The 26,400-nt window shown below is 36.5% G+C and overlaps 3 protein-coding genes and 1 pseudogene across 3 annotated transcripts; 1 reads left to right on the top strand and 3 right to left on the bottom strand.

The window, feature by feature from the left end:
* On the bottom strand, positions 499–4,487 carry LOC104707130 (serine/threonine protein phosphatase 2A regulatory subunit B''beta). The gene is made up of 13 exons (XM_010423406.2): positions 4,142–4,487; positions 3,431–3,667; positions 3,219–3,324; positions 3,037–3,136; positions 2,771–2,876; positions 2,573–2,663; positions 2,139–2,280; positions 1,894–2,041; positions 1,626–1,735; positions 1,386–1,542; positions 1,170–1,295; positions 928–1,081; positions 499–804 (listed from the first exon to the last, which is right to left on the bottom strand). The coding sequence occupies exons 1-12, from the start codon at positions 4,298–4,300 to the stop codon at positions 938–940; spliced, it is 1,626 nt and encodes a 541-aa protein (XP_010421708.1). The 5' UTR covers positions 4,301–4,487; the 3' UTR covers positions 499–804; positions 928–937.
* Positions 14,284–15,260, bottom strand: LOC104709508 (replication protein A 70 kDa DNA-binding subunit C-like). The gene is made up of 5 exons (XM_010426107.1): positions 15,120–15,260; positions 14,764–15,028; positions 14,588–14,684; positions 14,374–14,498; positions 14,284–14,294 (listed from the first exon to the last, which is right to left on the bottom strand). The coding sequence occupies exons 1-5, from the start codon at positions 15,258–15,260 to the stop codon at positions 14,284–14,286; spliced, it is 639 nt and encodes a 212-aa protein (XP_010424409.1).
* LOC104707129 (GDP-mannose 3,5-epimerase) lies at positions 17,632–19,885 on the top strand. Its single transcript, XM_010423405.2, has 7 exons — positions 17,632–17,762; positions 18,091–18,501; positions 18,579–18,675; positions 18,761–18,890; positions 18,989–19,121; positions 19,214–19,421; positions 19,500–19,885. The coding sequence occupies exons 2-7, from the start codon at positions 18,092–18,094 to the stop codon at positions 19,653–19,655; spliced, it is 1,134 nt and encodes a 377-aa protein (XP_010421707.1). The 5' UTR covers positions 17,632–17,762; position 18,091; the 3' UTR covers positions 19,656–19,885.
* Positions 20,444–22,087, bottom strand: LOC104707128 (annotated as a pseudogene).

Genomic DNA, 26,400 nt, shown 5'->3' with positions numbered 1-26,400 from the left:
AAAATCTTCGAATTTAGTTATTAAAAATAATTATATTGTCTACTTGGATATAAAATCTTAGTTTTTAAAATTCTAATTGGTTTATATATATATTTTTTAAATATTTACTAATTTTGTCTATAATTTATTAGAGGGAGAAAATATTTTTATTTTTATTTTTTTAGATTTTTTAATATTTGATCTGTGAGTGGTTTTTATTTTTTAATTAATTATATTTATTTAAACTAATTAATTAAGCTTAATTAAAATTTTCTAATGGCAATTGAATGTAATTTTTTATATATTTAAAGTTTAGTTTCATATTAGTACTTCTCAATTAATATAGTAGGATAACACAAAATATTAAACTAATCTAAAAATTGCATAAAAAATTAAAAACATTCAATATTATGAAATAAAATAACTTCTCTAACGGAGGGGAGTATTAAACAAACAAACCTGATATCAAACCTCTAATGGTATTTAATGATTCCTCAAAAAAGTAAGACACTTAAAAAAAAACGTCAATGAAGGAATTATCACAATTTTCAGCAGCTCGAGATAACGAAGTAACACATCGACAAAGTACATACAAAAACCCAGAGATGGAACAAAGTGAAAGCAATACAGGTGAAGAAGGCGTAAAGCGATGAGCTAGACGACAATTCTTGATAAATATAACTCTACTATAATCAGCTAACAAATGAAGAGAAGTTAGAAGAAAAATAAAACAAATCCAAGGTAAGTGTTTGGTATTCAAAGAGGATACTTTGCTTGGTTTTCACTTCCCTTTCTCCAGAGAGCTCCAAAGATTCTTCTCAGGGACTGCATGATTAACTAATATCATGAGATAACAACCTTGACACAACCTTCAACTTCTTAGTATTTTTTCTTATCAATTCCACTGGTTTCATCTTCTAGTGAGATTGCGATTTTCCATTGACTTACCTCTATGAACTCAGAAGGGAGCCTCCAGTGACGACTCATCCCAAACCTCAGCACTTCCATTGGATGCATCTTCAACGTCTTCTTCCATTGAAAGCCTAATATATTCTCTATGTGCAAAACGGTCCCACTCAGTCAATGTAGGGTTCTCACGCTCCTGTTTCCGTTTTGACAACCCGAAATGTTATAAGAGGCATGATGTGCTGTCTAGAAAACAGTAAGGTAGAATATCAAATATGAAGTACCTGACGTATGAGGAACGGATCCCGTGTTTCAAATGCCATAAATTTGTTGAGATTAAAAAGGATGTTGAAGACGTTTCCAGAGAGCTTTGAGCCCTTCAGGTCATGCAGCGTTATATGGCTTTCGTTCTGTAGAAGGAAACAAGAAACAATCAAACACAAAACAAAATTGCAGAAGTTACAGAGAAAAACTGGGAACAATGAATTATCATGTTGAACCTCTGGTCCGATCATATCAATCATCTGACATAAAATATCCTCAAAAAGAACAGCTTCTTGCGCCATGCACTCCATTCGATGCAACTGCTCTTCATAAAAGAATTGCATCTCATTTCGCGTAATAATCTCATTTGCATCCAAGTCTATGCACTTAAACCTAGTCCAAAGTATACTTAAGTCAGACAAAAGCACTCAAAATGCTATCTGTCTGCAACTTTGGATCCTTATAACACAGCTTACCAAAATTCTAGGCTAGGCTCTGACGATTTATCTTCTTCTGCAAGTATGAAATACACAAAGTCCTCATACCCCATCTTCCCTTCAACTTTGCTAGTGAACTTCCTAGCAACCTGAGAACCAATGCTTTACTTTTACGATGACAGTCATCTTAAGAGCAATAAAAACTTTGAACAGAGGACGAATTCTCAAATGGATGTAATATAACTACAATCTTCAAGTAGTAGGCATTAAAAATCATTCTAAAAGAACGAGAATTTTTGGACAGAACCTGGGAGAATATTCTGTCGACAATCCGGTAAGTAAGTGCGTGGTTTCCATATCTCATAAGATTTTCTTTGTCAATCAGGAAATCGTGATCCGTATCCAGCTCCCAGAACTTGCAGTATATGACATAGAAATGCTCATATGAGAAGTATCTAGTTGCCAAAATAAATAGAAAAATGTTGACGTCAAATAAAGAGAAACAAAACCATATATACAACCAATAGGATGAACTCTGTTTGTTAGTAGTACCTCAACACTTTGTTGATATCTTCTTCTTCGTCAGCATGTCGCATTGCATCAATTAAGTTTCCTCGTCTAAGCTCCCTAAACGTAAGTCGACCATTCCCAGATCTATTTATGTAGTAAAATATTCTGTAGGTGACGGTTTCAGCTGACTCATCAAAATAAAAGTTGTATCAGACAAAATTGCATCCTTAAAAAGACAACTTTGACTCCCACCATCTTCAACAGTAGCAGCAAATACCAACAGGAAAGAGAGCAAACAATAAATATGTTTACTTAATTTCAATATCTAACTGCCACATGATTCATAATGCTATTTTAGAAAGAAAAAATTCCTTAATAAGATAGACAACTTGACAGATTGATACAAATTATTTTCTTATATAACTAGTGTGATTCTGTGGCTACTGACTAAACTCTACATGAAGGTAAAACCTCACCATATCTTTCTTGGAAATCAGGTGTGGTTTGCAGGAACTCTAGCCCAGGATGTGTCGCCAACAGTTCTTTAAGTAGTGGTTTGAAATCATCCTGCCAGGTAAAAAATGTTGCGAATTAATAGTGCAAACACACGAGCAAGTAGATTAGGAAATTAACTCAGCTCTCATGACTTAATATGCAAACAAAAAGAAAATTACCTTGACAATGTAGCTCTGATCTTTCTGCTTTAATATCTTGAAGATTTGGGTCGTTGTATCCATTATCAACATGTTCCCGTTTACCCAATAATCAATAAATGCTTCTCTGCATAATCAAACACTCATAAATGTTATACTGGTTTTTACAATACAGTGATCGCTAAACATGTGACAAGAGTAACTATAAAATAAGCAGGAAGCTTGAAGTACGTTGCAAACTATGCACTCATGAGAATCCACAAAACAAAAAGCATGGCATCACACACCTAGTAACAAAACCTGAATTATTGACATCGATCTTCCTGAAAAGTGAAGTGGAGAAGAATGATGGGAGCTTGCAGATTTCTCTGGTGACTAATTTGAATTCTGTGTATTGGAAAGGGTAAAAGTTAGTGAGAAATTTCAGATAAATGTCACTATAAATATTGGAAAAACTATGACTTCTTACCTTGTATCTGTAGTCCATCCATGTGACCATAGAAAAAGTGATTGATTCTAAACATGCATTGCTCTCTCATCTCGCTTGGTGGTGGGCGGCCATTTTTGAAATAAAACTACAGTCATTTCAAGTTTAAAGTAAGTGTTCTTACTCCATTAGTATAGAAAGGAGGAAAAAAGAATGCACTTATCAAAACTTGCAGAAGAACCAAAGTTAAAAACCTGAGGCATTGGCTCTCTAACAGGCTCACTGACGACTTTCAGCGAAGAACCTAAGTTAGAAGGGCCTCTTTGTTTCGTTGTACGCGGTGAACCACAACTCCTTGGCGAAAGCGGAGGAGCACTTCCCGCAGGAAACATAGATGGTATAGAATTACTCGTGGCAGAATTTGATCCAGATGAACTTCCAGTTGCATTTATAGGAGCTCCACCTATAGCATCCTTGAGCAATGATGCAATCTATATATAAACCGATTAGGCAACGAGAAGAAAAAAAACCAAAGCTTTAGACTTCAGATTCCAGTGAATAGAGTAATTTAGAAACCAAATCACAGTAATCTACGCATCATTGTAATACTCACACAATCAAACAAGAACATACGACATAACTAACAACAACAACAAAAATCAAACTTTACACCATAGAGTAACCTAAGCATCATTGTAAAACTCACATAACAGAATAAGGAAATAACTCATAACTCACACTATCAAAGATTCGAACTTTACAGCAATCTTCAACTGCTCAGAGTAATTAGGCAACCTAAGCATCATTGCAACTCTCACTACTGCATAACTAACCTTATCAAGCAGAACATAAACATATCATTGTAAATCTCACTGCTGCATAATTAACACTATCAAAAGATTTGAACTTTACACCAAGCTTGAGCAATTCTAAAGCCAAATAAAGCAGAAACAGAGCTCAGATACCTGTCGATGAGCTTCAGGAAGAGAAAGCCACTGGTCAAAGAGCTTCTGAGTGAATCCAGGTTTCGAAGTTAGTACAAACGAAGACATCTCTTGAAGCTGCAATAAATCTGCATCCAAACAAGCCATGTCTCCGGGAACAATCGCATCCACCATACTCATCTTCTTTCAGATGATCCAATCGCATCAACAACACCAGACGAAATAACAATTAAGATGATAAAGGATCTATGAGTTAACAAAGTCGAGATCTTTATTAACACATCGAACGAATCATCAGCTTCTCTTCTCCTTCTCCGATTCCCGAATACACACACTTTTTTATCCTTTTTCTTTGTTCGATCTGAAATACCGGAAAATAAATAATATAATATTCTTTTGACAAATGTAGACTATTCTTGGAGATGTGGTTGTATTCTATTTGATCTTTAGATCTTTTAGGTTTTCTTTCGATTTTTATTTTTTTAATTAACCTAAACATACCATTATACTTCATTTAATAACTTAAAAAATACAATACATCTATAATATTAGATTTTAATCTGCACTACACTGTAAAAATATATTCTTATCAAAATTATTAAATTTAATATTATAATTATTAGTTAATTTTATCTGTTTTATTTGATTTTTAATATTATATTTATATAGTTATATTTGATTATTAATTTTAAGATTTAACTCGAAGATATCAAATGAAAATTTTTATTTAACAAAATCATAATTTATTATTTTAAATATGTATATTTTAATATTGATGGTGTTAACGGAAGTTTTTGCTTGTGCATTGATTATCATCATATCCCGATAGATGAGGCAGATGTGAGGAAGACTGCATTGAAGATGAGGTGTGGGCATTATGAGTTCATGGTGATGCCTTTCGGGTTGACTAACGCGCCAGCAACGTTTATGAGATTGATGAACAGCTTGTTCCAGGAGTTTCTGGATGTGTCTGTCATCATTTTCATCAACGATTTCCTGGTTTATTCTAAGAGCCCTAACGAGCATGCAGTACATCTGAGAGCAGTTCGGGAGAAGGTGCAGGAGCAGAAGTTGTTTGCCTAGTTAAGCAAGTGTAGTTTCTGGCAGAGGGAGATGGTATTTCTGGGTCACATTGTGTCTGCAGATGGAGTTTCTGTAGATCCGGAGAAGATTCAGGCCATTAGGGATTGGCCTAAACCGCAGAATGCCACGGGGATAAGGAGTTTTTTGGGTTGGCAGGATACTACATGAGGTTTGTGCAGGGATTTGCGAGCAAGGCACGACCGATGACTAAGTTGACAGGGAAGGAGGTCTCTTTTGTTTGGTCACGGGAGTGTGAGGAGGGCTTCACAAGCCTGAAGGAGATGCTGACTACTAGGCTGGTGTTGGCATTGTCAGAGCAGGGTGAGCCCTATGTGGTCTACACAGATGCATCCAGAGTTGGTTTGGGGTGTGTGTTGATGCAACATGGGAAGGTTATTGCCTATGCTTCGCGGTAGTTGCGGAAGCATGAGGACAACTATCCTACCTGATATGATCATGAGACCATCTAAGAAGATTCTTGAGTTTTGTTCAACACGAACGAAGTCAAAGATCAACTCTTCCAACAAAACTACTATTTGGGATACATTCCATTTGCCAAAGGAGGTCAGTCTAGTTCTACACTTGAAGAGTTTTAGGTCCAATTGGTTTAGGAGCTTTCAGAATTATGTATGACAAGCAGGAATTGTTTTCTACTAAGCCCAAAGTGAAGAAATGATACAGTCTATGTTGTTTCTCATCAGCAAATTGGATCAAGGAGTCAAAGAGCTAAGAAGCTAAGGAATGCACTTAATGTACTTATTCAAGAGCTTATGGCCAAAGAAAGCATGAGAAAATCTATTGGAGATGATACCTATCAAGTCCAGCCCACTTTGAACCTAATTCAAGTCCAAGAAAGCCCAAAATAATCACTTTATTTTGTGGTCAAAGAGAAGTGACGAAAATTGGAGTTCAACTCACCTTGGGAAGGACACCTTGGGAAGGACACCTTGGGAAGGCAAACTTCAAGAATTGAATCTTCATTCAACTATCTATCTTTATTATGTTTTAGTTTCAAGAATAATCAATACTTGGTTTTGTTACCAAGTTTCTTATCCCTATATAAACTCATGTAATCTCATTTGAGAATCAATCAATCAATTTCCTTTTCATTTTATGAGTTTATCTCTTTGTTATTTGTTTAGAACATTTCTTTGTTTCTTGGTGTGTAATATCCAATTACCAGCCTCCTCTTGCTGGACAAGTGTGTCATATCTAGCAGCGATTGGAGTTGGGAATATCAGCAGCCTTCTGCAACTGCTGTGCGACCCCTCAATCCATCAAATCTCCCTTGTTGCACCTTGCACCTTGGCGAGTTTCTATCCTTTCTAATCCGGCTGAGTGATCCTCGAATTTGGGCGTATCACTATCCATGACTTGGAGATGTCTATTGTAGTTTTGCCCTGAAGATTTGGATATCTTATGTTTATGGCGCGAAGATACATGTATTTACAGATCATAAGAGCCTGAAGTATATATTCACTCAGTCTAAGTTTAATTTGAGGCAGGGGCGATGGATGGAGCTGGTGGCGGATTATGATATAGAGATAGCCTACCACCCTGGTAAGGCTAACTTGGTTGTAGATGCTCTGAGTTGGAAGTGGGCAGCTTCAGCTCAGGAGCAGGACATGGAGTCTCTAGTAGGAGAGATTAATGCGTTGAGGTTGTGTGTTGTGTCTCAGGAGCCGTTGGTTTTTGAGGCAGCTAATCGAGCAGACCTTCTGAGCAGAGTGTTGTTGGCTCTGGAGAAGGATGTGGAGCTGGTGAATGCCTCTAGAGATGTTGATTCTGAGTATCAGGTCTCTGTCAATGGTACCGTACTTGTGCATGGTCGGATCTGTGTGTCCAAGGATGAGGAGTTGAGGTAGGAGATCTTGAGGGAGGTTCACGCGAGCATGTTTTCTATTCATCCAGGAGCGACTAAGATGTACCTTGACCTCAAGCGATACTATCTCTACATTGGGATGAAGAAAGATATAGCTAGTTGGGTCGCGAGGTGTGACGTCTTCCAGCTACACGAACCGGGTTCGTAATCTTCTAGTCCGACTGTATCACAAGAAGCACAATCACTTGTGTGTCATCACATCGATTCATCCTCCGTCTATAACCGAACGAGTCAAGCATCTCCTCGTGAATCTCTATTTCCACCTCGTTCTTACATCTCTTGGAGCTATTCCTGCCGAGTCTCCTAGTCGGATAGCTTATCCACGTTCCACAACCTAGTCCGAGATGTCCGTTTGTATCTGTTCTGTTGTTCAGTCGTCCGTCTGTATGTTCGCGTGAATGACAGTGACCAGGGTTCATATCACCATCTATCGACCCCCATACACCAAAGCCGGCTGAACTCCACATCCATCTCACGAACCGTCCGAGAGCCCTACGACTACTATAGAAAATCCACCTCCATACGGTCCAGCACCTCCCGAGGAAAATACTTGTGGTTGAACTCCTCCACAAAATTAACCCAAGTCATCTCACTATGCGCCCTCCTAGTAGCCACCAACCTCCAGCACAAATGAGCATCTTCTGCCAGGTGGTGGACCCCTATGTCCACCCAATACTTTTGAGGACATCTGAGAGGCTGGAAGTTGCGTTTCAGCCTCATCCTCTACTTGTCATCCATAGTAGGATCGGCTATCCCGGCACTGACACCGCCCACACCGGCTCCATCAGCGCCTACATCCACACTTACTGACCTTTTCTGGAATGCCTTCGACTCGCCGACGCCCTCAATTGTCACACTCTGGTCCACAGTGTCACTAGAAACTTGGCCTCTGCCCCTACCACAACCACGTCCGCGTCCACGACCAGCGACAACAACACCTTTAACCATCCGCACTACTAAGATAGAAGGCTAAACACATAGTTCAAACCGCATTCCCAAACACACAACTTACCATCGAACCTGATTGAAGGCTCGAAGAAGATAATACTAGGACTTCATACCACATGCAAATTGACTAACTACTCATAATCAATTCCATTACACATCATCATGCATCAAGCAACGGGAAAATAATTCAGCCAATTAAATTCCTAAACCGCTCTAAATCATCCATTAACCCGCCCTAGAACCGTAAGGGCTCTAATACCAAACTGAAACAACCCGACCCATTTTTTATAATATATAATTAAACATCACATACTACTTAATTAAACAAACCACATAAACATTATTAACCAACCATAATACCAATAATAAACCAATATCCAATAACATGCACACCATAAGACATATCAAACCAACTCCAATACAAGGTTCTATTTATAACCATTCTATCTAACAACCTAGCATACTTCTTACAAGGTTCCAACAACATATAAATACAACCAGAACACAATAACCGAGACCCTAGATCACCCTCCTCCTCATCACCATGATTCCACATCACATACCTGCACACTACAAAGAACAATTGAGATTCATGAATATTATCACAAATACTTAGTGAGGTGATCATCTATCTACGGGGCTATACACACAAGCGAAAAGATAAACACAATCAATACACAGACAAGCAAACAAGGCAATTATGAACATATGCGTAACTCTACGACCTTGCGTCGACCGATGCAACATATTTGTGTCGAGTGACGCACTTCTTGCGTCGATTGATGCAACCTCAGATGCATCAACCGATATACTCCTTGCATCAATCAACGTAACCCCGCGTTTCCTCAAATCCCTAACTACATCATCGACCGATGCAGTCGCGCGAAGCATCCCCGAACATGATCTCCACCGACTTCTCTTGGCTCTGTGATGCCAAAACGTCCTCCAAAGGAACAAACATTTCTTTTTCTTTTATCGAAAAACGGAACCCAAATTCTCAGATCACGATTGTACAACAAATTCTCACCTTCTAGATCTCTATATTCGATTGCTTATTGATCTACTCGAATTCAATCCGTGATGGTTGATTTCAATCTCCGATCTTGTTGCTTGGTAAGTTCTTGATTAAAAACTCTCTGTATTCGGTCTTCTCAATAAATGGATTATTTGATACTTCCAAACATATAATCGGAATTGTACATCTTTCCCTTTCAACTGTTGTTCAATTTGTAAGTGTAACTAAGTTCGAATTTACAATCTAAATTTTTGTCCAGAGGGTTATATCGATATATTCAATTCACTCTATTACAATCTGACCTTAAATTCGATTTTTAGGGTCTGTGTTTTGAATTTTTTTGTTATAAGATGAATTCAGATCTTAACCAATCTATCTCTTACAGGTATTTCCTGAAGTTGGTAAAGTATAATGATTCAACACCAAAGCAAGATAAGTTCGAGTTTGATTTTGTTTATTCAAATTACAATATTCTTTAAACTTCCTCATACAATAATATATGTTTTTTCCATGTATACAACGATTCTGCAGAAAGCTGGAGTTATAACATCAACAATTACAGACAAATAAAAGGACACAATGATGACGTCTTACTCGGTTAGTTACATTCCTCTCTGTTTTTGGCATTGTTTGTTAAATTAGTCTATGAATGAATGGTCATGTGAAAACAAATAACGAAAACAAAAGATTTTATCACCCCTAAAGAAATTAAAACACCATTGTTTTGTTTTAGTTGGTCTATGCTTATTTAAGATATTAGTATAATACGAAATATTAAGTATATTAAGTAAATTTCTTCGAATACGAAACAAACCAAACATCCCCAAAATGTTTAACTAATAGAAGACTGGAAAAACAAAATTCACACTTGCAATTTAAAAAATTAAAACAACAAACACCAAACCAGACCTTACTTCCATAGATTTTGAAAAATTTCCTTGAACACAACATTCATCGTTTGCTTTGTTGTCCCTCCATCTTTATCTAAGATAAGCACTTTCAAACCCTTCTTTGATGTGACCCTAGAAAGGGCCACATATAACTGGCCATGAGAAAACACTGGTCGAGGTAGAAAAAGAACAACTTCTTCGAGTGATTGTCCTTGACTCTTGTTTATAGTCATCGCAAAAGCTACAGACAATGGAAATTGTCTTCTTCTCATCCGGAAAGGCAGTTTAGTATCAGTCGGTTTAATTAAAACCTTTGGAATTAACACTTTCTCTCCAACTCTTTCACCGGTAATAACGCAAGCTTCTAGGACATTAATCCCCATATGAGTAATCTGCAATCGTGTACCGTTGCATAAACCACCTTTAGGATCTATATTTCTCAGTAACATTACAGGAACACCAATCTTAAGACGAAGACTGTGATTTGGCAACCCTGAGAGCTTTATACTATTAAAAGTCAGAACTGAAAACAGGGTTGTTTATTGATTCGCTGTCCTGAGGATCAATACTATCAGCACTTAAGTACACCATTTCTTCACCTGTATAGATATATGATCACATTATTATTGTATTTAACTAAGATCGAAAAAAACTAAAAATCCAGCTGATTTAAAAGTAGATACTAACCTTGGAGCTTCTCAAGCAGTCTTTCATTGATGGTGTTAACATCACTATTTGTTGGACATAAAATAGCTCTTGTTTGGAAAAACTTCGAATCTGTTTTTGTATGCAACTTTTCCAAATCACCATATACGGCCCTACTTATAGAATCAATAGGATCAACTACATCTGTTATTAGCAATTCTTCTGGAATATCAATAAGAGCTTCCCCATCGTTTGTTTCGGGAATTTTCCCATCTCCAACAGCTAGAATCCAATCAGAAAACTCCTTTATATTCCTTGCTTCAATCTCTGTCATATTCTTTGACATAAGCTGCATATTCTTCGTCAAAGACAGAACCTTACAATGTTCCTATAGATACAAAGAGTTCAGTGAAGCTAGAACAATCTAAGCCCTACCAGCACCATTTATTACAGGTAATACCTGTCTGAAGTCGCCTCCAAATACAACTACCTTTCCATTAAACGGCTTGTTGTCTGCATTTCTCATTATATCTGATAAACTTCTATCCAGATTCTCAAAACAATATATGCTCATCATTGGTGCTTCGTCCCATATGATGAGAGACGCTTCTTTCAACATCTTAGCCAAATCTGAAGTAGGATTGATATTACAGGTTGTAAAATCATCAGGATTTATAGGGATACAAAACCTTGAGTGTGCAGTCCTTCCACCCTCTAACAGCAAAGAAGCTATACCACTTGAGGCAAAATTTATAGCTATCAATCCCTTGTATCTAACAACTGCAGAAAGAGTTTTTCACATAAAAGTCTTTCTTGTTCCACCAAAACCGTAAACAAAAAAGACCCCTCCACAGTCATTTAAAACAGCTACCATTATCTCATCATATATTGCCCTTTGCTCCGACGTCATCATATCTATCCATTCATCATGTTTTTCTTTCAATTCATCACGATTGTAGTTCTTCTTCTCTTTTATATAACAGTTGGAATTATCTAAACCTATGCTGTTTGGCTTTGGCATTTCTTCAATTTCTTTCAGAGTTCCACCATTGCATAAAAATATCTCTTCAATTTCTTGAAGCGTATAATTCTTCTTCTCCTCATCTATTAAATTTAAATCTGCAATATCAAAAATATATGGAAATATAATTAGTTTCTTAGTTTTCGCAAACCGTACATACGGATGAGATTATCAAACAAAAATACAATACAAATAATTAGAAACCTGGATTATTGTATTTTTCTCTTTTCTTAGCTTCAATGTCTTCTGATAAAACATGCCATGTTTTTTCCCACACATGTAGTGGCCTTGATAAACAACAATCTAGAAGCATCATAGCAAAAAGATTCCGAAGTTGGTCTCCAAAAAACCAGAAGCTTGCTTCAATAATACTATCGATATAAGCTTTGTCGTCTTCTAAAATACCTCGAGCCCAACATGCTTTTTTGTATGTATCATACACAACACCTCTGTATGTCCTGATATCTTCATCAGTTTTGGGACCTCTAACGATTCCAAGAAGGATTCTCATATAATATTCCGCTTCCATTCTATGTGGAACATAATTGATCCTTCCAATAGCAAATCCCCTCTGCCTTACTTTCCATTGTTTATTTTTACCATCCCAAGTAAAGTATTTAGGAATTTCTGCATAAGTAAGCGTTCTAGCAAATGCATTAACCTTATTCAGATTTAGGTAGGCCATGAACATAGAATCGACATTAGCTCTTCTGTCAAGTACATCTTTGATCTTCTCCTTCTCTTTATAAAAAACTGGTTGCTTCCCTGGTGGATGAAATGGAAGTTTCATGATTGCTATACTTCTATACTTTATTGGAAACTTGAAAAGCCTCCACGCTGCTTCAGAAGCTGAAACATATCTACAAAAAAAAGAAAAAAAAACTTAGTAAAGAAAACAAATACAAAAGAAAGGCAATTAGGAGTCTGTGATTCGAACCTGCAATCAAAGTATTCCTTTATTTCATCCTTTTTTGTTTTCTCACCATCTGTAACATTGTTACTCCCAGCTTCAGTCTCATTCGTATCCGTAGTTTTCTTTTTAGGTTCTAGAACAACTGCAACACGATCTTGCCCTTTGTTAATATACTTAAATAAGTACTTTATTGAACCGGATTGGTTGCACCACTCAACATTGATGTGAGCACGATATCACAATGATAGGATATGATTGTAAGGAACAACATATTTGTTATCACACTTCAGTGGACCTTTCTCTACAAAATTAGAAGATGCTCGCCTTCTATAGATTGGATATCCGTCTTTACAAACTGAAGTTTCTTCAACATTCTCTTTTGGGTAAAACTTAGAACACTTTCCATCCACCATACACGGAGAATTTATATTAGCCGCACCACAAGGTCCATGAATCATACAATCCTTAACAACGCTGTATAGTTCAGGATCTTCATCCTTATCTGGTATCTCAGCTGAGATTATTTTGTTAATGTCATCAGCTGTTGGCAATTTACAGCTAGGATCCATGAATAACAAAATATGAGCATGAGGAAGTCCCCGCTTCTGGAATTCAACCGTGTACATAGCTGCATTTTATTAAAAAAATCATGAATTAGAACATGTATGTGAAAGATTGCGGTGAATAAACTGTCAATTAAAATTCTTACCAGCTATAGTCTTCCCTAGGAGATAGTCTTCCGTTAAATCTTTCATCAAAGAATCAAGTTTAATTTTGAAGATATGACACATAATGTCTGGTCTATCATCAGAATTAAGCTTCCGCTTTTTCAAATACCTTGTTACTTCTGGCCACTTAGGGTTACATGTAAATGTAATGAATAAGTCAGGAAAGTCGTACTGTTTACATGTAGCCATTGCATCATAATAACTATGCAACATATACCGAGGTCCACCAGTGAAAGAGGCTGGTATTCGAACTTCCTTTCCTTGCTCTTCCATGCTATTTGTTCCGGCCTCTGCTGCAGCTTGAATTGATGCATAGTTATCACAACGAATAGTAGACTGATTATATTTGATATACGACAACCTGTTTGATTCTAAAGTCGTGTATGCATCAACCAAAAATTGTTGGAAAAGGCTCTTAGACCGAAGTAGAGTCTGAGCCTCGTTTTCTCTTTCTTGGATTCTGAAAGCAAACCACTGCCGCATTTAAATAAACTTTTTTCTTCATCTTTCTGATTACCGTTTAAACACTCCTCAATTCCAACTCTGAAACCATCTTCACCATATGGAAAAATAAGAGGATACTGTGGAAAAGATGGGCTAAAAACATCAACAATTACAGTCAACTAACTACGATTACAGTTGTTATGAACTTACCATAATTTTATGATTTTTAACACTGATACAATGAAATTAATTACCTCAATCATATCCAAGATAGCTTGTATGTTCCTCCTTGGGAAGTTATGGTAGAACTCGCCTACACTTGCTAACTGCAAATTATTCCTTGGTCTCCTCTCAATTAAGGTAATAGCAAGCCCATCATTTGGCAACCTTACATATATATACATATATGTTAAGTAGGGCTGATAAAATCCAATATACACTAAGCATAACCGGGTCTTAAATATATGTAGTTAAACTTTCTTATTCTGCCACTCTAGGATGTCAGCATAGTCGGGATTAATTACCACCACAGATGCGTTGAAAGAATTGGAGATACTCCTCTTCTCTATAAGAGTAAACAACATTGAAGATTTTTTAAATCTCGACTGGTTAAAACATACAACATTGAGGTTTTTTAAGCAAAAAATTACTACTCTGGGATAAGGTTAAATGATTAAAACTTACCATTGTAAGTCTTGATTTTCGCAAATCTCACCAGACAAATAACACGTGCTTGAGCATCAGGTTCACAAGCACTATGCACTTGCGCAGTGAATGTACCCCACAAAGTGCATGGTAGTCTATCATCACTAATAAAAGCAACACACAATTAAACAATGTTATGAATGTTCGGATGACATATGTTTTCACATATAAAGTATTTAGAATAAAACGCTACCTCTCATCCCGAAGCTCAAAACTGATCTTCTTAGTGGGTCTGTTGTTGACATCGATGGTTTCCATCTCTCCAACATTCACAATTTGACCAACAATATCTGATGAATGATGTCATTGAATTAGCAAATATTTTAGGTTTCTTTAAACATTTGATATGGTAAAATTAAAATAACTCACCTATCATATGGTTTTCATTCAGGTTGTCGGACAGGACAGAAACAAATGGGGAAAGAGTTAAATACGGATCATCAGACACAGAGTCCATCCTACTGACAATGGTTTGAGTGATGAAAGACATCTTGTAACGATGGGCAGTAGGCTTGAATTGACCAGTGGCGATACTCAAACCAAAGTTCTCGACAGTTCTCCATTGCCCGGTCACGACCTTGTTTTCAAAACGACTGATCAAGTCTTTCTTGACAGAAGCGTGAATCTTCGTCCCCTGTTAAAAGAAGTTATAAGGTACATTTTAGTTGCATTATAAAACATAAAATTACAGGTGAATGATGGGAGACACCAGTATTTAAACTTACTTGGACATCTGAGAGCATCATATCGAAAGTTTCACCAAACCTTGTTGAGTAGGTCTTCCATGAATGAAGGACCCTGACTTGGACCTTCCAAGAAGTCTTGTAAGGTTTAACGTCTCGAAGGTAAGCATAAGCTGCAGCCATTGTTTGTTGCTTGTTGAATTTTGCTTGAGAAATGATTTTTGCTTGATGAGTTATAAATGTGTTTGATGTTGGATTATTTATAGTGGTTGAGTATCCTAGGGTATCGTATAGGATTTGTAACAAAGAGGCGTTCATGATTGCGAGATTTTTGGTTATGATTAGGATTATATTATGTATCTGATAGAATTTGCTTTCAATGTTGATTGATTGTCAAGATTATGTAGATAGATTTGAGGGCGAGATTGATTGAGAAGATATTGTTTGAATAGTTACCAAAAAAAATACCAAGGAATATTCTGAAGTGTGTTTGTCGAAGGCTGAAAATATTGGGCTTATGGACAATTTTTAAAACCTCTTGGTATTGATAATATGGTCGATATGTATTAATCTGGCCCATAGGAAAATGGAAACCGGGTTTTTTTTAAAAACACGCGGATCCTAGCTGTTTGGGTGGGGGTTTTTTTTATAATAATTTCTGACACATTTACCCTGTTCAATTAATCGATTCTTTTTCCTTTTATATGTATTCAGTGGCAATTGCTGTAAATACAGTGAGGATTTCGGACATTTATAAAAACATACTCCTCTTTTAATTATAAGAAGATAGATCAGTATAGTAAAGTGTAGGTGGAGACAAAAAATTCACACTTTACCGTATTCCGCCAAAAGATAGCTAGACCCCCACTTATACTATCAGAGAGTTCAAGATTTGATGATTGAAATAGAGATCTTTGCGAAGTTTTTGTACATAACTATATTTATTTTTAGTTTCTACAAGGATAAAGATATCGATCTTATACTTATGATTGAAATCTTTAAGGTATAGAATTGTGAGAGGATTCCTCACCCTTTAGCAATTTTGAATAATCTTCTAAAATATAGTGTTATTGAACTAATAATGTGATTAAATATTAACTATTTTGAAAGATTACAAGGATTTTTTTACTTAAAACACACCTGAGGTAAAAAATCTCAAAGTTTAAAAATGGTGTTTGAAAAGATTTTTTACTACAAAGCATAACAAATTTCCCAACATTTATCAAAATAATTGAAAAAAACATCATAAACATTTAAAACTAAAGCCAAAATCACAAAAATCCAAAATACATCAAAACAAAATTCTATCTCAATTTTTTTTTTTAAAAAAAATCCAAAACACACCCAAAAATAACTAAACCGATTAAGTAATGTCCCTCCCTATTAAATATATATATATATATATATATATATATATATATATATAAAAGGGATAATAATCTAAGGGTCCGAATGGTGACAGCGTATTTGGTTGTGCGGGACAAACGATTTTATAGTGCGGTACGGTTCAACTGCAGTTCATGCGGGAAAAATATATTTGCGAGACAAGTGCGGTTATTACAAAATAAGCGGATCAAAGTAATGTTTGATTGGTGAAAAAATAATAGCGGTACAAATATTATAATTAGAATAAGCGGTACAAATATTATAATTAATATAATTGTTTGATTGGTGAAAAAACAGTATATAGTGTGAAAAATATATTTTAATATATTAATTGTAATTATAAATTAAAGTTTTTAGTTTAATGTTAACAAACATACAATTTTTAATATATCATTTATGAATTTTAAATATCAAAATTTATATAAAATTAAATTTCAATCATACATGTTACATATTAAATCTGAATCTGTAATGATTTACATATCGTTATAATAATTTCTATACTTGTTAACATAGAAATTGAATCTATAATGATTTAAAAATGTATTTTGTATTAAATCATTAACAATACATTATAAATCAAATGTTATCTAATAGTTTTTTTAAAGTTATACATATAAATATTACAAAAAGTTATTTAAGTGAGATATGAGAGCTACATAAAAGATATGAAAGTTTTTTCTTTGTAGAATAAATTACTGCTTTTAGTAATTAAAAAGTAAAAATGAAAAAAGAAAAAAAAAGTAAATTATATTACCCTATGCGTTTTTCAAAATACCGCTGGGTAAAGACTTCTGATCGTTGAAAAAGCAGTTAACCCTATTATCTATCTGATAAATCTGCAATCCCAGTTTTATTTTTATATTTTGAAAAAAACGCAAATTTAGTAAATAAAGTTATGATTGGGTGTTGAAGTGTGGTTTTAACAAAAAAATGAATGAAAACAGCTTTTTATAAGCTTCCAGTCACTACCTAAAATCCACAAAACCTTATCAAATATTAACTAGGCAAAATTAAATTTCCACTAGTTTTTTATTTTTGGATATTATACTTAGTCTACTATTAATAAAAAAAAAAAAGAAAAAACAAAGATAGGCACACACAGTACAATACTAATAAAGGAGTTGGAAAAAAAAAAAAGGAACGAGTGGTGTTGCTCTGTTCACCTTCCTCTTCATCTTCCCCTGTCTCCTTCTCTCTCTATTATATATACAATGCCAAAACTCTTCTCTCCCTAAATCTCTTACCCTTCCACCTCTCTTTTTCTCTCTGCATTATCTCTTCCAACTCGCTTCTCAGGTAAAGATCCATTTTTCCTCTCCAAATCCTTATTTCTCTGATCCTGTAATCTAGGGTTTTTTTTTTTTTTTTTCCTTTCAATTTCGGATTCCTAAGCAATTCGTTTCGAATTTTGTATCTGGGTGATTATCATGTCGAATCCAATGCGGCTAATTCTGGAATCAGTGTTTGTTTTACCTCAATATTATGATCTGTACAGTGATTTGTATCAAATTCTCTAAGTCCTTGCATGAGATCTTGTTCTTGCACAATTTTTTCATTTCACTTAGGTTTGCTGGAACAGATTTGTTTTCTGATAGATTTGTGTTTGTCTTTTTTGTTGATGTAGAATGGGAACTAGCAATGGAACTGACTATGGTGCTTACACATACAAGGAGCTTGAGAGAGAGCTTTATTGGCCATCTGAGAAGCTCAAGATATCAATTACTGGCGCTGGAGGTTTCATTGCATCTCACATTGCTCGTCGTTTGAAGCACGAAGGGCATTACGTTATTGCTTCTGACTGGAAGAAGAATGAGCATATGACTGAAGATATGTTCTGTGATGAGTTCCACCTTGTTGATCTCAGGGTTATGGAGAATTGTCTCAAGGTTACTGAAGGAGTTGATCATGTCTTTAACTTGGCTGCTGATATGGGTGGTATGGGTTTTATCCAGTCCAACCACTCCGTCATCATGTATAACAACACTATGATCAGTTTCAACATGATTGAGGCTGCTAGGATCAATGGGATTAAGAGGTTAGATTATATTTCTTGGGTTTTTCGAACTTACTTTTGTGTGTTTTGTTTTATTTACAACTTTTTCTGTGTTTCAGGTTCTTCTATGCTTCTAGTGCGTGTATCTATCCAGAGTTCAAGCAGCTGGAAACTACTAACGTGAGCCTGAAGGAGTCAGATGCTTGGCCTGCAGAGGTTTGTGTAACCCTGTTGAATATGGTTTATATGTTCTGAGTCTTTCTTATTTTACTATATACTTTGATTTCTAATGTTAATATAGCCTCAAGATGCTTATGGTTTGGAGAAACTTGCAACCGAGGAGTTGTGCAAGCATTACAACAAAGATTTTGGGATTGAGTGCCGCATTGGAAGGTTCCATAACATTTATGGTCCTTTTGGAACATGGAAAGGTAACCACACAAACAAACAAACAGTTTCCAGACTTTGCGAGAATAATTAATTGTGTACCATTGGGATTTATAATTGCTGTACAAATTGGTTAATTCAGGCGGAAGGGAGAAGGCTCCTGCTGCTTTCTGCAGAAAGGCTCTCACCTCCACTGATAGGTTCGAGATGTGGGGAGATGGGCTTCAAACCCGCTCATTTACCTTCATCGATGAGTGCATTGAAGGTGTACTCAGGTGAGGGCATTAGCTCCAAATTATAAATGATGACATTTTTATGTTACACATAATAATTGTCTGAATTTTTCACTCATTTTTGTGTGTTTTAGGTTGACAAAATCAGATTTCCGTGAGCCTGTGAACATCGGAAGCGATGAAATGGTCAGCATGAATGAGATGGCTGAGATGGTTCTCAGTTTTGAGGAGAAGAAGCTTCCAATTCACCACATTCCGGGCCCAGAAGGTGTCCGTGGCCGTAACTCAGACAACAATCTCATCAAAGAAAAGCTTGGTTGGGCTCCAAATATGAGATTGAAGGTACCGACATTGTTTACTCAAGTAGCACCTCAAAGAGAATTTTATGCTGATTTTGTTTTGACCATAATCGTTAAACAGGAGGGGCTTAGAATAACCTACTTCTGGATAAAGGAACAGATCGAGAAAGAGAAAGCAAAAGGAAGCGATGTTACGCTTTACGGGTCATCAAAGGTGGTTGGAACTCAAGCACCGATTCAGTTGGGCTCACTCCGTGCGGCTGATGGAAAAGAGTGAAAGGATGGATTTACCACAGTATAAGTGAAGCTAAAATATGGCCTTTTAAGTTCAGCAAAATCTTTAGATCTACGCTTTAGGTAGCTTCCTGCTGAAAAAAAGCAATTATAATAAGTGTTTTGGATTTGGGTTTTCACTCCTATTAATCTCTCATTATTTCTGCAGTAAACCCCTTATTCTTGTTTATTTTTAGTCGAAAAAGTTTCCATCGTGAAGTCCATTCTACTATCTATCCTTGTGGTCCTTTTCATGGTATGCATGTTCATGTTCATAATCATCGTCAACTTGATGTTGTGGTCCTGTCACGGACCAATGTCACAAGTGGTTTGAGATATATCTTTCAACTTATCACTTTCTTTACACAACTCTAGGGCTTAAGGATCACTCACCTTTCTTTGCTGCCCCATTCCTCGGTCTATAATGTCACACGTTATTATCTTCTCTTGGTTTCTTCAAAGCTGGATAAACAACCTAAAAATATCTAAAGTTTTCTTCATCATAATATATATATATATATTTTTTGGGTCGGATTCTTGAACATAATTTAATACTCCAATAAGATAATTCAGGAATACACGTTGAATGCGAATATTACGCATTTCATTTCATTTCATTTCATTTCTGGTTTGTCTATTAGATATATCTTGATCCGGATATTCTAATATTCCAGTTTCCAGATATATTAAATTCCGAATAATTGGAAATTGGAATGTCATCTCTTCATCCTTACTCAAGAACGGTTCATGCCAACTCGTGTTGTAACTTCCGATAATGATAACATAAATATATCATTTACACTTTGAAATCTGTAATGTGCCTATCCAAATGGCAGAGATAATAATGGGTGTGACTGAAATTCTCAGATATACATTAATACGCCTCGGGGACGTTCATGTAAAGCTCTCTCTCCCTCTCTTAAATAATGCTCAATTTACAGAGAATAGTGGGTTGCTCTAGTAATTGGTAGCTGAATAAACCGGTGTGGTTTCGAGTAAATCCTCAAGTTTCCTGAGTATATCCTTTAGAGCATCCATAAACCCATCTTCTGTTGAAGCATCTGTGGTTTGTTTGTCTCTGTTACTCAATTGAGCAAATATTGTCTTATACAAAAGAGCCACTGGTCCGTTGTCTGAAGATAACGGAGGCAACCCCAACTCTTTTCCATTCTTTATTATCAGAGTCTTTATAAGATCTGGCCATCCTTGGCTGTCTTTCCAGTTCGACACTTCCAGAATCGTTTTCTCTATGAGACACTTGAGTGTCTTCTCGTCAGCAAGAATCTGAGAAAAATGATAGATCAAGCTGGTTAAGATCCATGCTTTTATTCTGTAAGTGTTCCTTACAAACTTTAAATTCTATTAAGCAAAAAGGGAGTGTGAATTAACCACCTTACGCAGCCTTGATCCAGTAAAAATCTCAACGTTCTGGACAATGGTTATTGGTTTCTCATGAAGGACATCTGCTATTCCTTGTAGAACTGGCTGCAATAGTTGTGCAAATTGTGCTTGTCCAAGTTCTTCATCACCATCAGCATCATGCTTCTTAATGATATCATCTAAGATGGGAATCAACACTTGCTTTCTAGCAGTTAACATAGTACAAGAGCATTTCGTATCTCGCTTTTACAAATCTTTCCGTTATCTTCTTCATCCAAATCAGTGAACAAGTTCTCTGCCAACATTGCAAAATCATCTTCATCCTCCAAAAACATCTTCAACATACTCCCATCAAGAACCGACACCACAATTGGAGCATCTATATAATCACATAAACAAAGTATCATCATCATAATCGATCAAATCCATAAACTAAACCTATCGTTCACACACAGATCCATCTATCTATGCATCAAATTTATATTGATCCTATTACCTCTAAGAGCATCAGCAACGGCGGAGATGAAAGCTCCGAGTTTCTCAGAAGCTTGTTGTTGATTGAACTCCGTACGTCGGAAACTGACGTCATCTCCATCGGAGACTCGAGAGATCGCCGCGTCTTTGAGATTTGGCGGTAGTGAGAGTCCCGAGAGAGATTCAGAAACCTTAGATTCGGAGATTTCGAGAAGCTGAGCTCCGGTTACGCCGTGTTGGAGTTCCGGTAGGCTGAGATCGATGGATCTGAGCACATCACCGTCGAAGATCGTTAATCCCGTGTTCGACATTTCAAGAGATCGAGAGAGAGATTTTGGTGAAGTAAAGGAGAAAGACCGTTTTGAAAGTTTTGTCGTTTACTTTAGTCAATGGCAGTCAAGGGAAAACGTTGACTCGCGTCATGTAACGGATCGGATAACCGGGGTTTTGAATGTATCCGGATCCGGATCCGTATACGTATACGTATACAGTCGGATATGAGTTTTGATATTTGTATCCGGATCTGATTATATCATATATTCATATTGCGAATACCCGCGAAAAAACATCCAGATATTTCAGATATTTGGATTTAATACATTTTTTTTCCTTTGTTCTCCCTAGACAAAAACCCTGAAACTCCCAAATCTTCGGGATCTCCTCTCTTGAAGTTTCCGCATCATTGTGATGGAAAAAATAGGAGGATAACAGAGAGAGCTAAGAGCCAACATAGAACTAATAGGTGGAGGATGAGGAAGGATGGTGGCAGAGGGAGATGACTAAGCCGCATATGGGTAATCCGTTTATGTTCGGGTATTACCCGTTCGGGTTTGGGTTTATGGGTAATGGAAAATAGAATCCGTTGGATATTTTACTATTTTTGGGTTTGGTTTGGTTCGAGTAGTACCAGGGTCGGCTCGGTTTAGGTTACAATTTTCAAAACCCGGAAAAAAATCCGAAAAACAGGTTCTATTCGGTTCGGATAATGTGTACCCAAAATCAACCAAAACCCGAACCGAAACCGAACTACACCTGAAATACTTGAAAAAGATCTGTAGTTTACCATCCAAAATCTGCAGATTACCATCCAAAATCAAATAAAAAATGAAAGCGTAGAATATAACTCCAAATTTAACATCCAAAAAACTGAAAAAGATAGAAAAGTGATAACTAATTCAAGTTGCATAAAGCAAAGAAGAGTCAAAAGTAATTCAAAATAAAAATATAAGTCTGATGTGAAAGTGAAACATAGAAATAAAATATAGAAAGTAGAAACGTGATGAATATGTCTTCGATTTGATATTTCCTAAAACAAAATGAAACAAATGTCAATAACAATTAACAACAATGAGAATAATGACAAATGCAGAGAGTAGAGAGTAGAGAAACTAACCATTCAGACTATAAAGATCATCTGGGTCACTTATTCTCAAGATTAGTTGTCCAAATGTTTGAATTCAGGTTCATACTCTATAAAAAACAAATGTAAACCGCAAGAGCAATCAAAAGCATATTCAAAATTGTAGAAACAGTTAAGCAATAAAAATAAAGAAAACTTACCTCTCATAAGTTCATCATCATGCTCAACTTCCGAAAGCAAATGTTCTACTGTGGAGACTCCTTTTTTTAATATGAATTTCAGCTTTTAGGCACTGCTCGGTGCAGATCAACACTTCAATCATATGGTGTGTTATACAGCTCATATAATGATCTAAAATTCTACCACTAGTGCTAAAAGCAGATTCAGAGGCTACTGAAGACACTTGCATTGCAAGTATGTCCTTAGCCATTAGAGACAAAATCGGATACTTCCCACTGTTGCCCTTCCACCAACATAACAAATCGTATTATGCACCTTTAAGAATACTTGGTTTCTCTACATTATCTTTCAAGTAAATTCCCAACTCATTAGAGGAGCTGTAAATTAGTTTTTCCATCACCATCTCATCAAATACGTTTTCCATATCAACTATACCTGCTTTCTGACAAAAAACAGGTGCAACTTGCTCTCGGGACTGCGACTGGGAAGATGATCCATGTGACTTAGAAGATGAACCACTACCTAAACTATTTCTACTGTACTCATCGTACGAATCCTTCAAGATATTAATTCAAATCATCTGAAAGATGATTAGACTCCATACTGCCTTTCCCATACAACGTATCAAAAAAAGCTCCGCAAATCTCGTCTTCTTTCTAGGATCAAAAACACTTGCTACCATCACCAACCTATTCATTTCAACATGTTCTCCAAATGGATCCCAATACTTTTCTAACTTTGTTAACATAGACAAAGCTTTCTTTTTTAGAGCATCTTCAGGATTTGTACTTGTGGTTAACTTAGTCAGGTTCTGAGTAATTGATAACTCTCTAATTTACATGTTTTAAGCATCCCTTTTTGTCCATGTTTTGCATTGTTTTTACCCTAACCTTAGCATTTTTAGGTCATTTACTGTAGGAATCCACATTTAGGCCATTTAGGGTGTTGCATTCTTGCACTTGCATATTTTGGATGAAAACAGGTGTCTAAGAGCCGAAAATGGGGAGAAACAAGCTCAAATCCGAGCATGTACCCAAAGGATCTATGGAGCATGAAGAACAGTCCGAACACCAACCCGATCGAAGAAGATCTAAGAACAAAAAGAACAACCCGAGGACCTACCCGAAGAGCAATCTGAGCTCATCCTCGTGCACCCCATCGAGCAGACCCTTAGGCAGGACTGGTAAGCTAGGGTTAATGGGTTTCTATATATAAACCCCCTCTTCTTCCTCTCGCCCTAGCACGCCGTAGACCCTCAGAACAGAGAGCGAGAGCTTCTGGGAGAGAAACTGAGCGACTCAAACACTTTCTCTACTTTGTTAGGATTTAATTTCGTTTCTTTTTGCATTTTCGATTATATACTCTTCTACTCTACTTCTATTTTTAATACAATGCAACTTTCGTTTATCTATGTTTTTATGTTTTCTGCAATGAGATCTGAGTAGTGAAGTAAGGTTTCTAGGGATGGGATAGACGATTTTTTGTTTTTGATCGGTANCAGGAACACTTAGGAGTCGATTACCCCATCCTTAGGAGCTTTCATATTTAGATTTTTTACATTTTTATTCATAACTCGATCACTTACCCGAAAATNAATGCTATCAACAAACCGAGAGGGTGAGATTAGATCTAGGGTGTTTTACAATCGAGAGGTGTAGATGAAATGCTTGAATCAATCAATGTTAGAGATTTACTCACTTAGCCAAAGAGATTAGATGAGTAAGGGGTTTATTGACAATAATGAATCGGTTTGTATTGCCTGCTTGGTCATGTTTCTCGAATGAGAGTTGGGTAGGGGAGTGATTAAGGTTGATTGTTTCTATCACGAGAGTGTTTTAACAAGATTTAAGAGATTCATTGTCTAGGGAATATTTGCTTGAGGCATGTAGGGCATCCATATTGGTCAGGAACACTTAGGAGTCGATTACCCCATCCTTAGGAGCTTTCATATTTAGATTTTTTACATTTTTATTCATAACTCGATCACTTACCCGAAAATGTACACGATCACCTGCTTCGAGTATACCTTCGAGCTGTTCTTGCTTTTCTTCTTTACTCGATCACCCCACCCGATCATGTACTCGAATACTTGCATCGAGTGCTTAGGTAGTGTGGTTCTTATTCATTTGCTTTCTTTAATTTATTTTTGGATTGTTAGATCAAACCCATTTATTGCTTGGCTTGACTTGCATAGTTTTGACCATATCTCATCTGCTAGCATAACAACCATTTGGATTGATAACTCTTTGTACTACAACTGCATAGGGAATTGATACCCTCGGTGAAAATCCTGTTATCAGTAACAAAAACTATCTCATTGTATAGTTTATGAGAGGCAACAATATTTGAAGATGAAATAACCAATGTGGATTTATAGAATATGACAAGAGTAGAAATAAACCTCTCAACTTCATCAAAATCAGATGGCATAGGTGGCCCAATCCTTTTCGTTCCATCCACCTTTTCTTGAAATTAATCGTTATACACTTTATCTTCAGCCTCCATCCTCTCAAATGCCTGATATCTTGTGTTTTTGTTGAGTTTTAAACCTTGTTTTTGGTTAGTTTTGTTGCATAATCTTGTCATTCTAGGTTGTTTTAGGAGCATATGCATTTAGCGTCTTATTTTCAGGTTCTTGGAGTAACCCCATTACATTAGGAGCATTTGGACTTGTTTTGATGCAAAGAACCAAAGAGGAGTGAAGTGACAAGAACAGGAGCCACACTCGGCCAAGACCATCAGTCAAACCATGGCCGATTGGCACCATCGACCAGCACATGCGACCATAACCTGCCCGATGCCACTCTTCGACGGACTAGAACAGGAGCAGCAAGCGGCCATCTCACGTGGCCGAACCATGGCCGATCGATCTCAAGATGATGAAGGACAGGTGACACATGCGGCCAACCTAATCGGCAAAGTGATGGCCGGTTGAAGCCATCGGCCAAGGCCGTTGTCCAAGAGTCGGCCGATTGAACTCTCCACGATGACAACATGAGCTACCAGCGGCCACCACCATCGGCCAGAAGGTGACCGGTGGACACCATTGGCCTTGCCAATCGGTCAAGTTTTCCCCGTAGCCGCAAGTCCACACTTGTTTTAGTCTTAATCTATGTTTGACCCAATTTGTTTTGGGTTGACCCGGGTCCTTTTTTGTTTTCCTATAAATACTTTAACCCTATTAAGAAGAGATTTATCTTTATCTTATCTTTTGTTTAGCAGCTTTTTAGGGTTCTTAAACTTGTTTACTCTTGTTTTGATGAATGATTGAGTACTTTTAAGTTCTTAATAGCAATTTCTTCTTCAAATCTCTTAATCTATAATCTCTTATTATGATTTCACAAAGATCAAACTC

Source organism: Camelina sativa, chromosome 8 (assembly GCF_000633955.1).
Source record: "Camelina sativa cultivar DH55 chromosome 8, Cs, whole genome shotgun sequence".
Classification (NCBI taxonomy): Eukaryota; Viridiplantae; Streptophyta; class Magnoliopsida; order Brassicales; family Brassicaceae; genus Camelina; species Camelina sativa.
Note: the sequence above shows the minus strand (reverse complement) of the source record. Positions and strands in the feature narration are given on the sequence as shown.

What these genes read in the sequence shown, in the direction of transcription:
- LOC104707130 (XM_010423406.2), bottom strand. Translation starts at nt 4,300, where the DNA reads ATGAGTATGGTGGATGCGATTGTTCCCGGAGACATGGCTTGTTTGGAT. An exon ending in TTAGAGAGCCAATGCCTCAG is followed by an intron (nt 3,325 to 3,430) that starts GTTTTTAACTTT and finishes AAATGACTGTAG; the next exon opens with TTTTATTTCAAAAATGGCCG. An exon ending in TTGATATGATCGGACCAGAG is followed by an intron (nt 1,296 to 1,385) that starts GTTCAACATGAT and finishes TTCCTTCTACAG; the next exon opens with AACGAAAGCCATATAACGCT.
- LOC104709508 (XM_010426107.1), bottom strand. Translation starts at nt 15,260, where the DNA reads ATGGCTGCAGCTTATGCTTACCTTCGAGACGTTAAACCTTACAAGACT. An exon ending in TGATGCTCTCAGATGTCCAA is followed by an intron (nt 15,029 to 15,119) that starts GTAAGTTTAAAT and finishes TTCTTTTAACAG; the next exon opens with GGGACGAAGATTCACGCTTC. An exon ending in TTTGAGCTTCGGGATGAGAG is followed by an intron (nt 14,499 to 14,587) that starts GTAGCGTTTTAT and finishes TGCTTTTATTAG; the next exon opens with TGATGATAGACTACCATGCA.
- LOC104707129 (XM_010423405.2), top strand. Translation starts at nt 18,092, where the DNA reads ATGGGAACTAGCAATGGAACTGACTATGGTGCTTACACATACAAGGAG. An exon ending in AGGATCAATGGGATTAAGAG is followed by an intron (nt 18,502 to 18,578) that starts GTTAGATTATAT and finishes TCTGTGTTTCAG; the next exon opens with GTTCTTCTATGCTTCTAGTG. An exon ending in CAGATGCTTGGCCTGCAGAG is followed by an intron (nt 18,676 to 18,760) that starts GTTTGTGTAACC and finishes ATGTTAATATAG; the next exon opens with CCTCAAGATGCTTATGGTTT.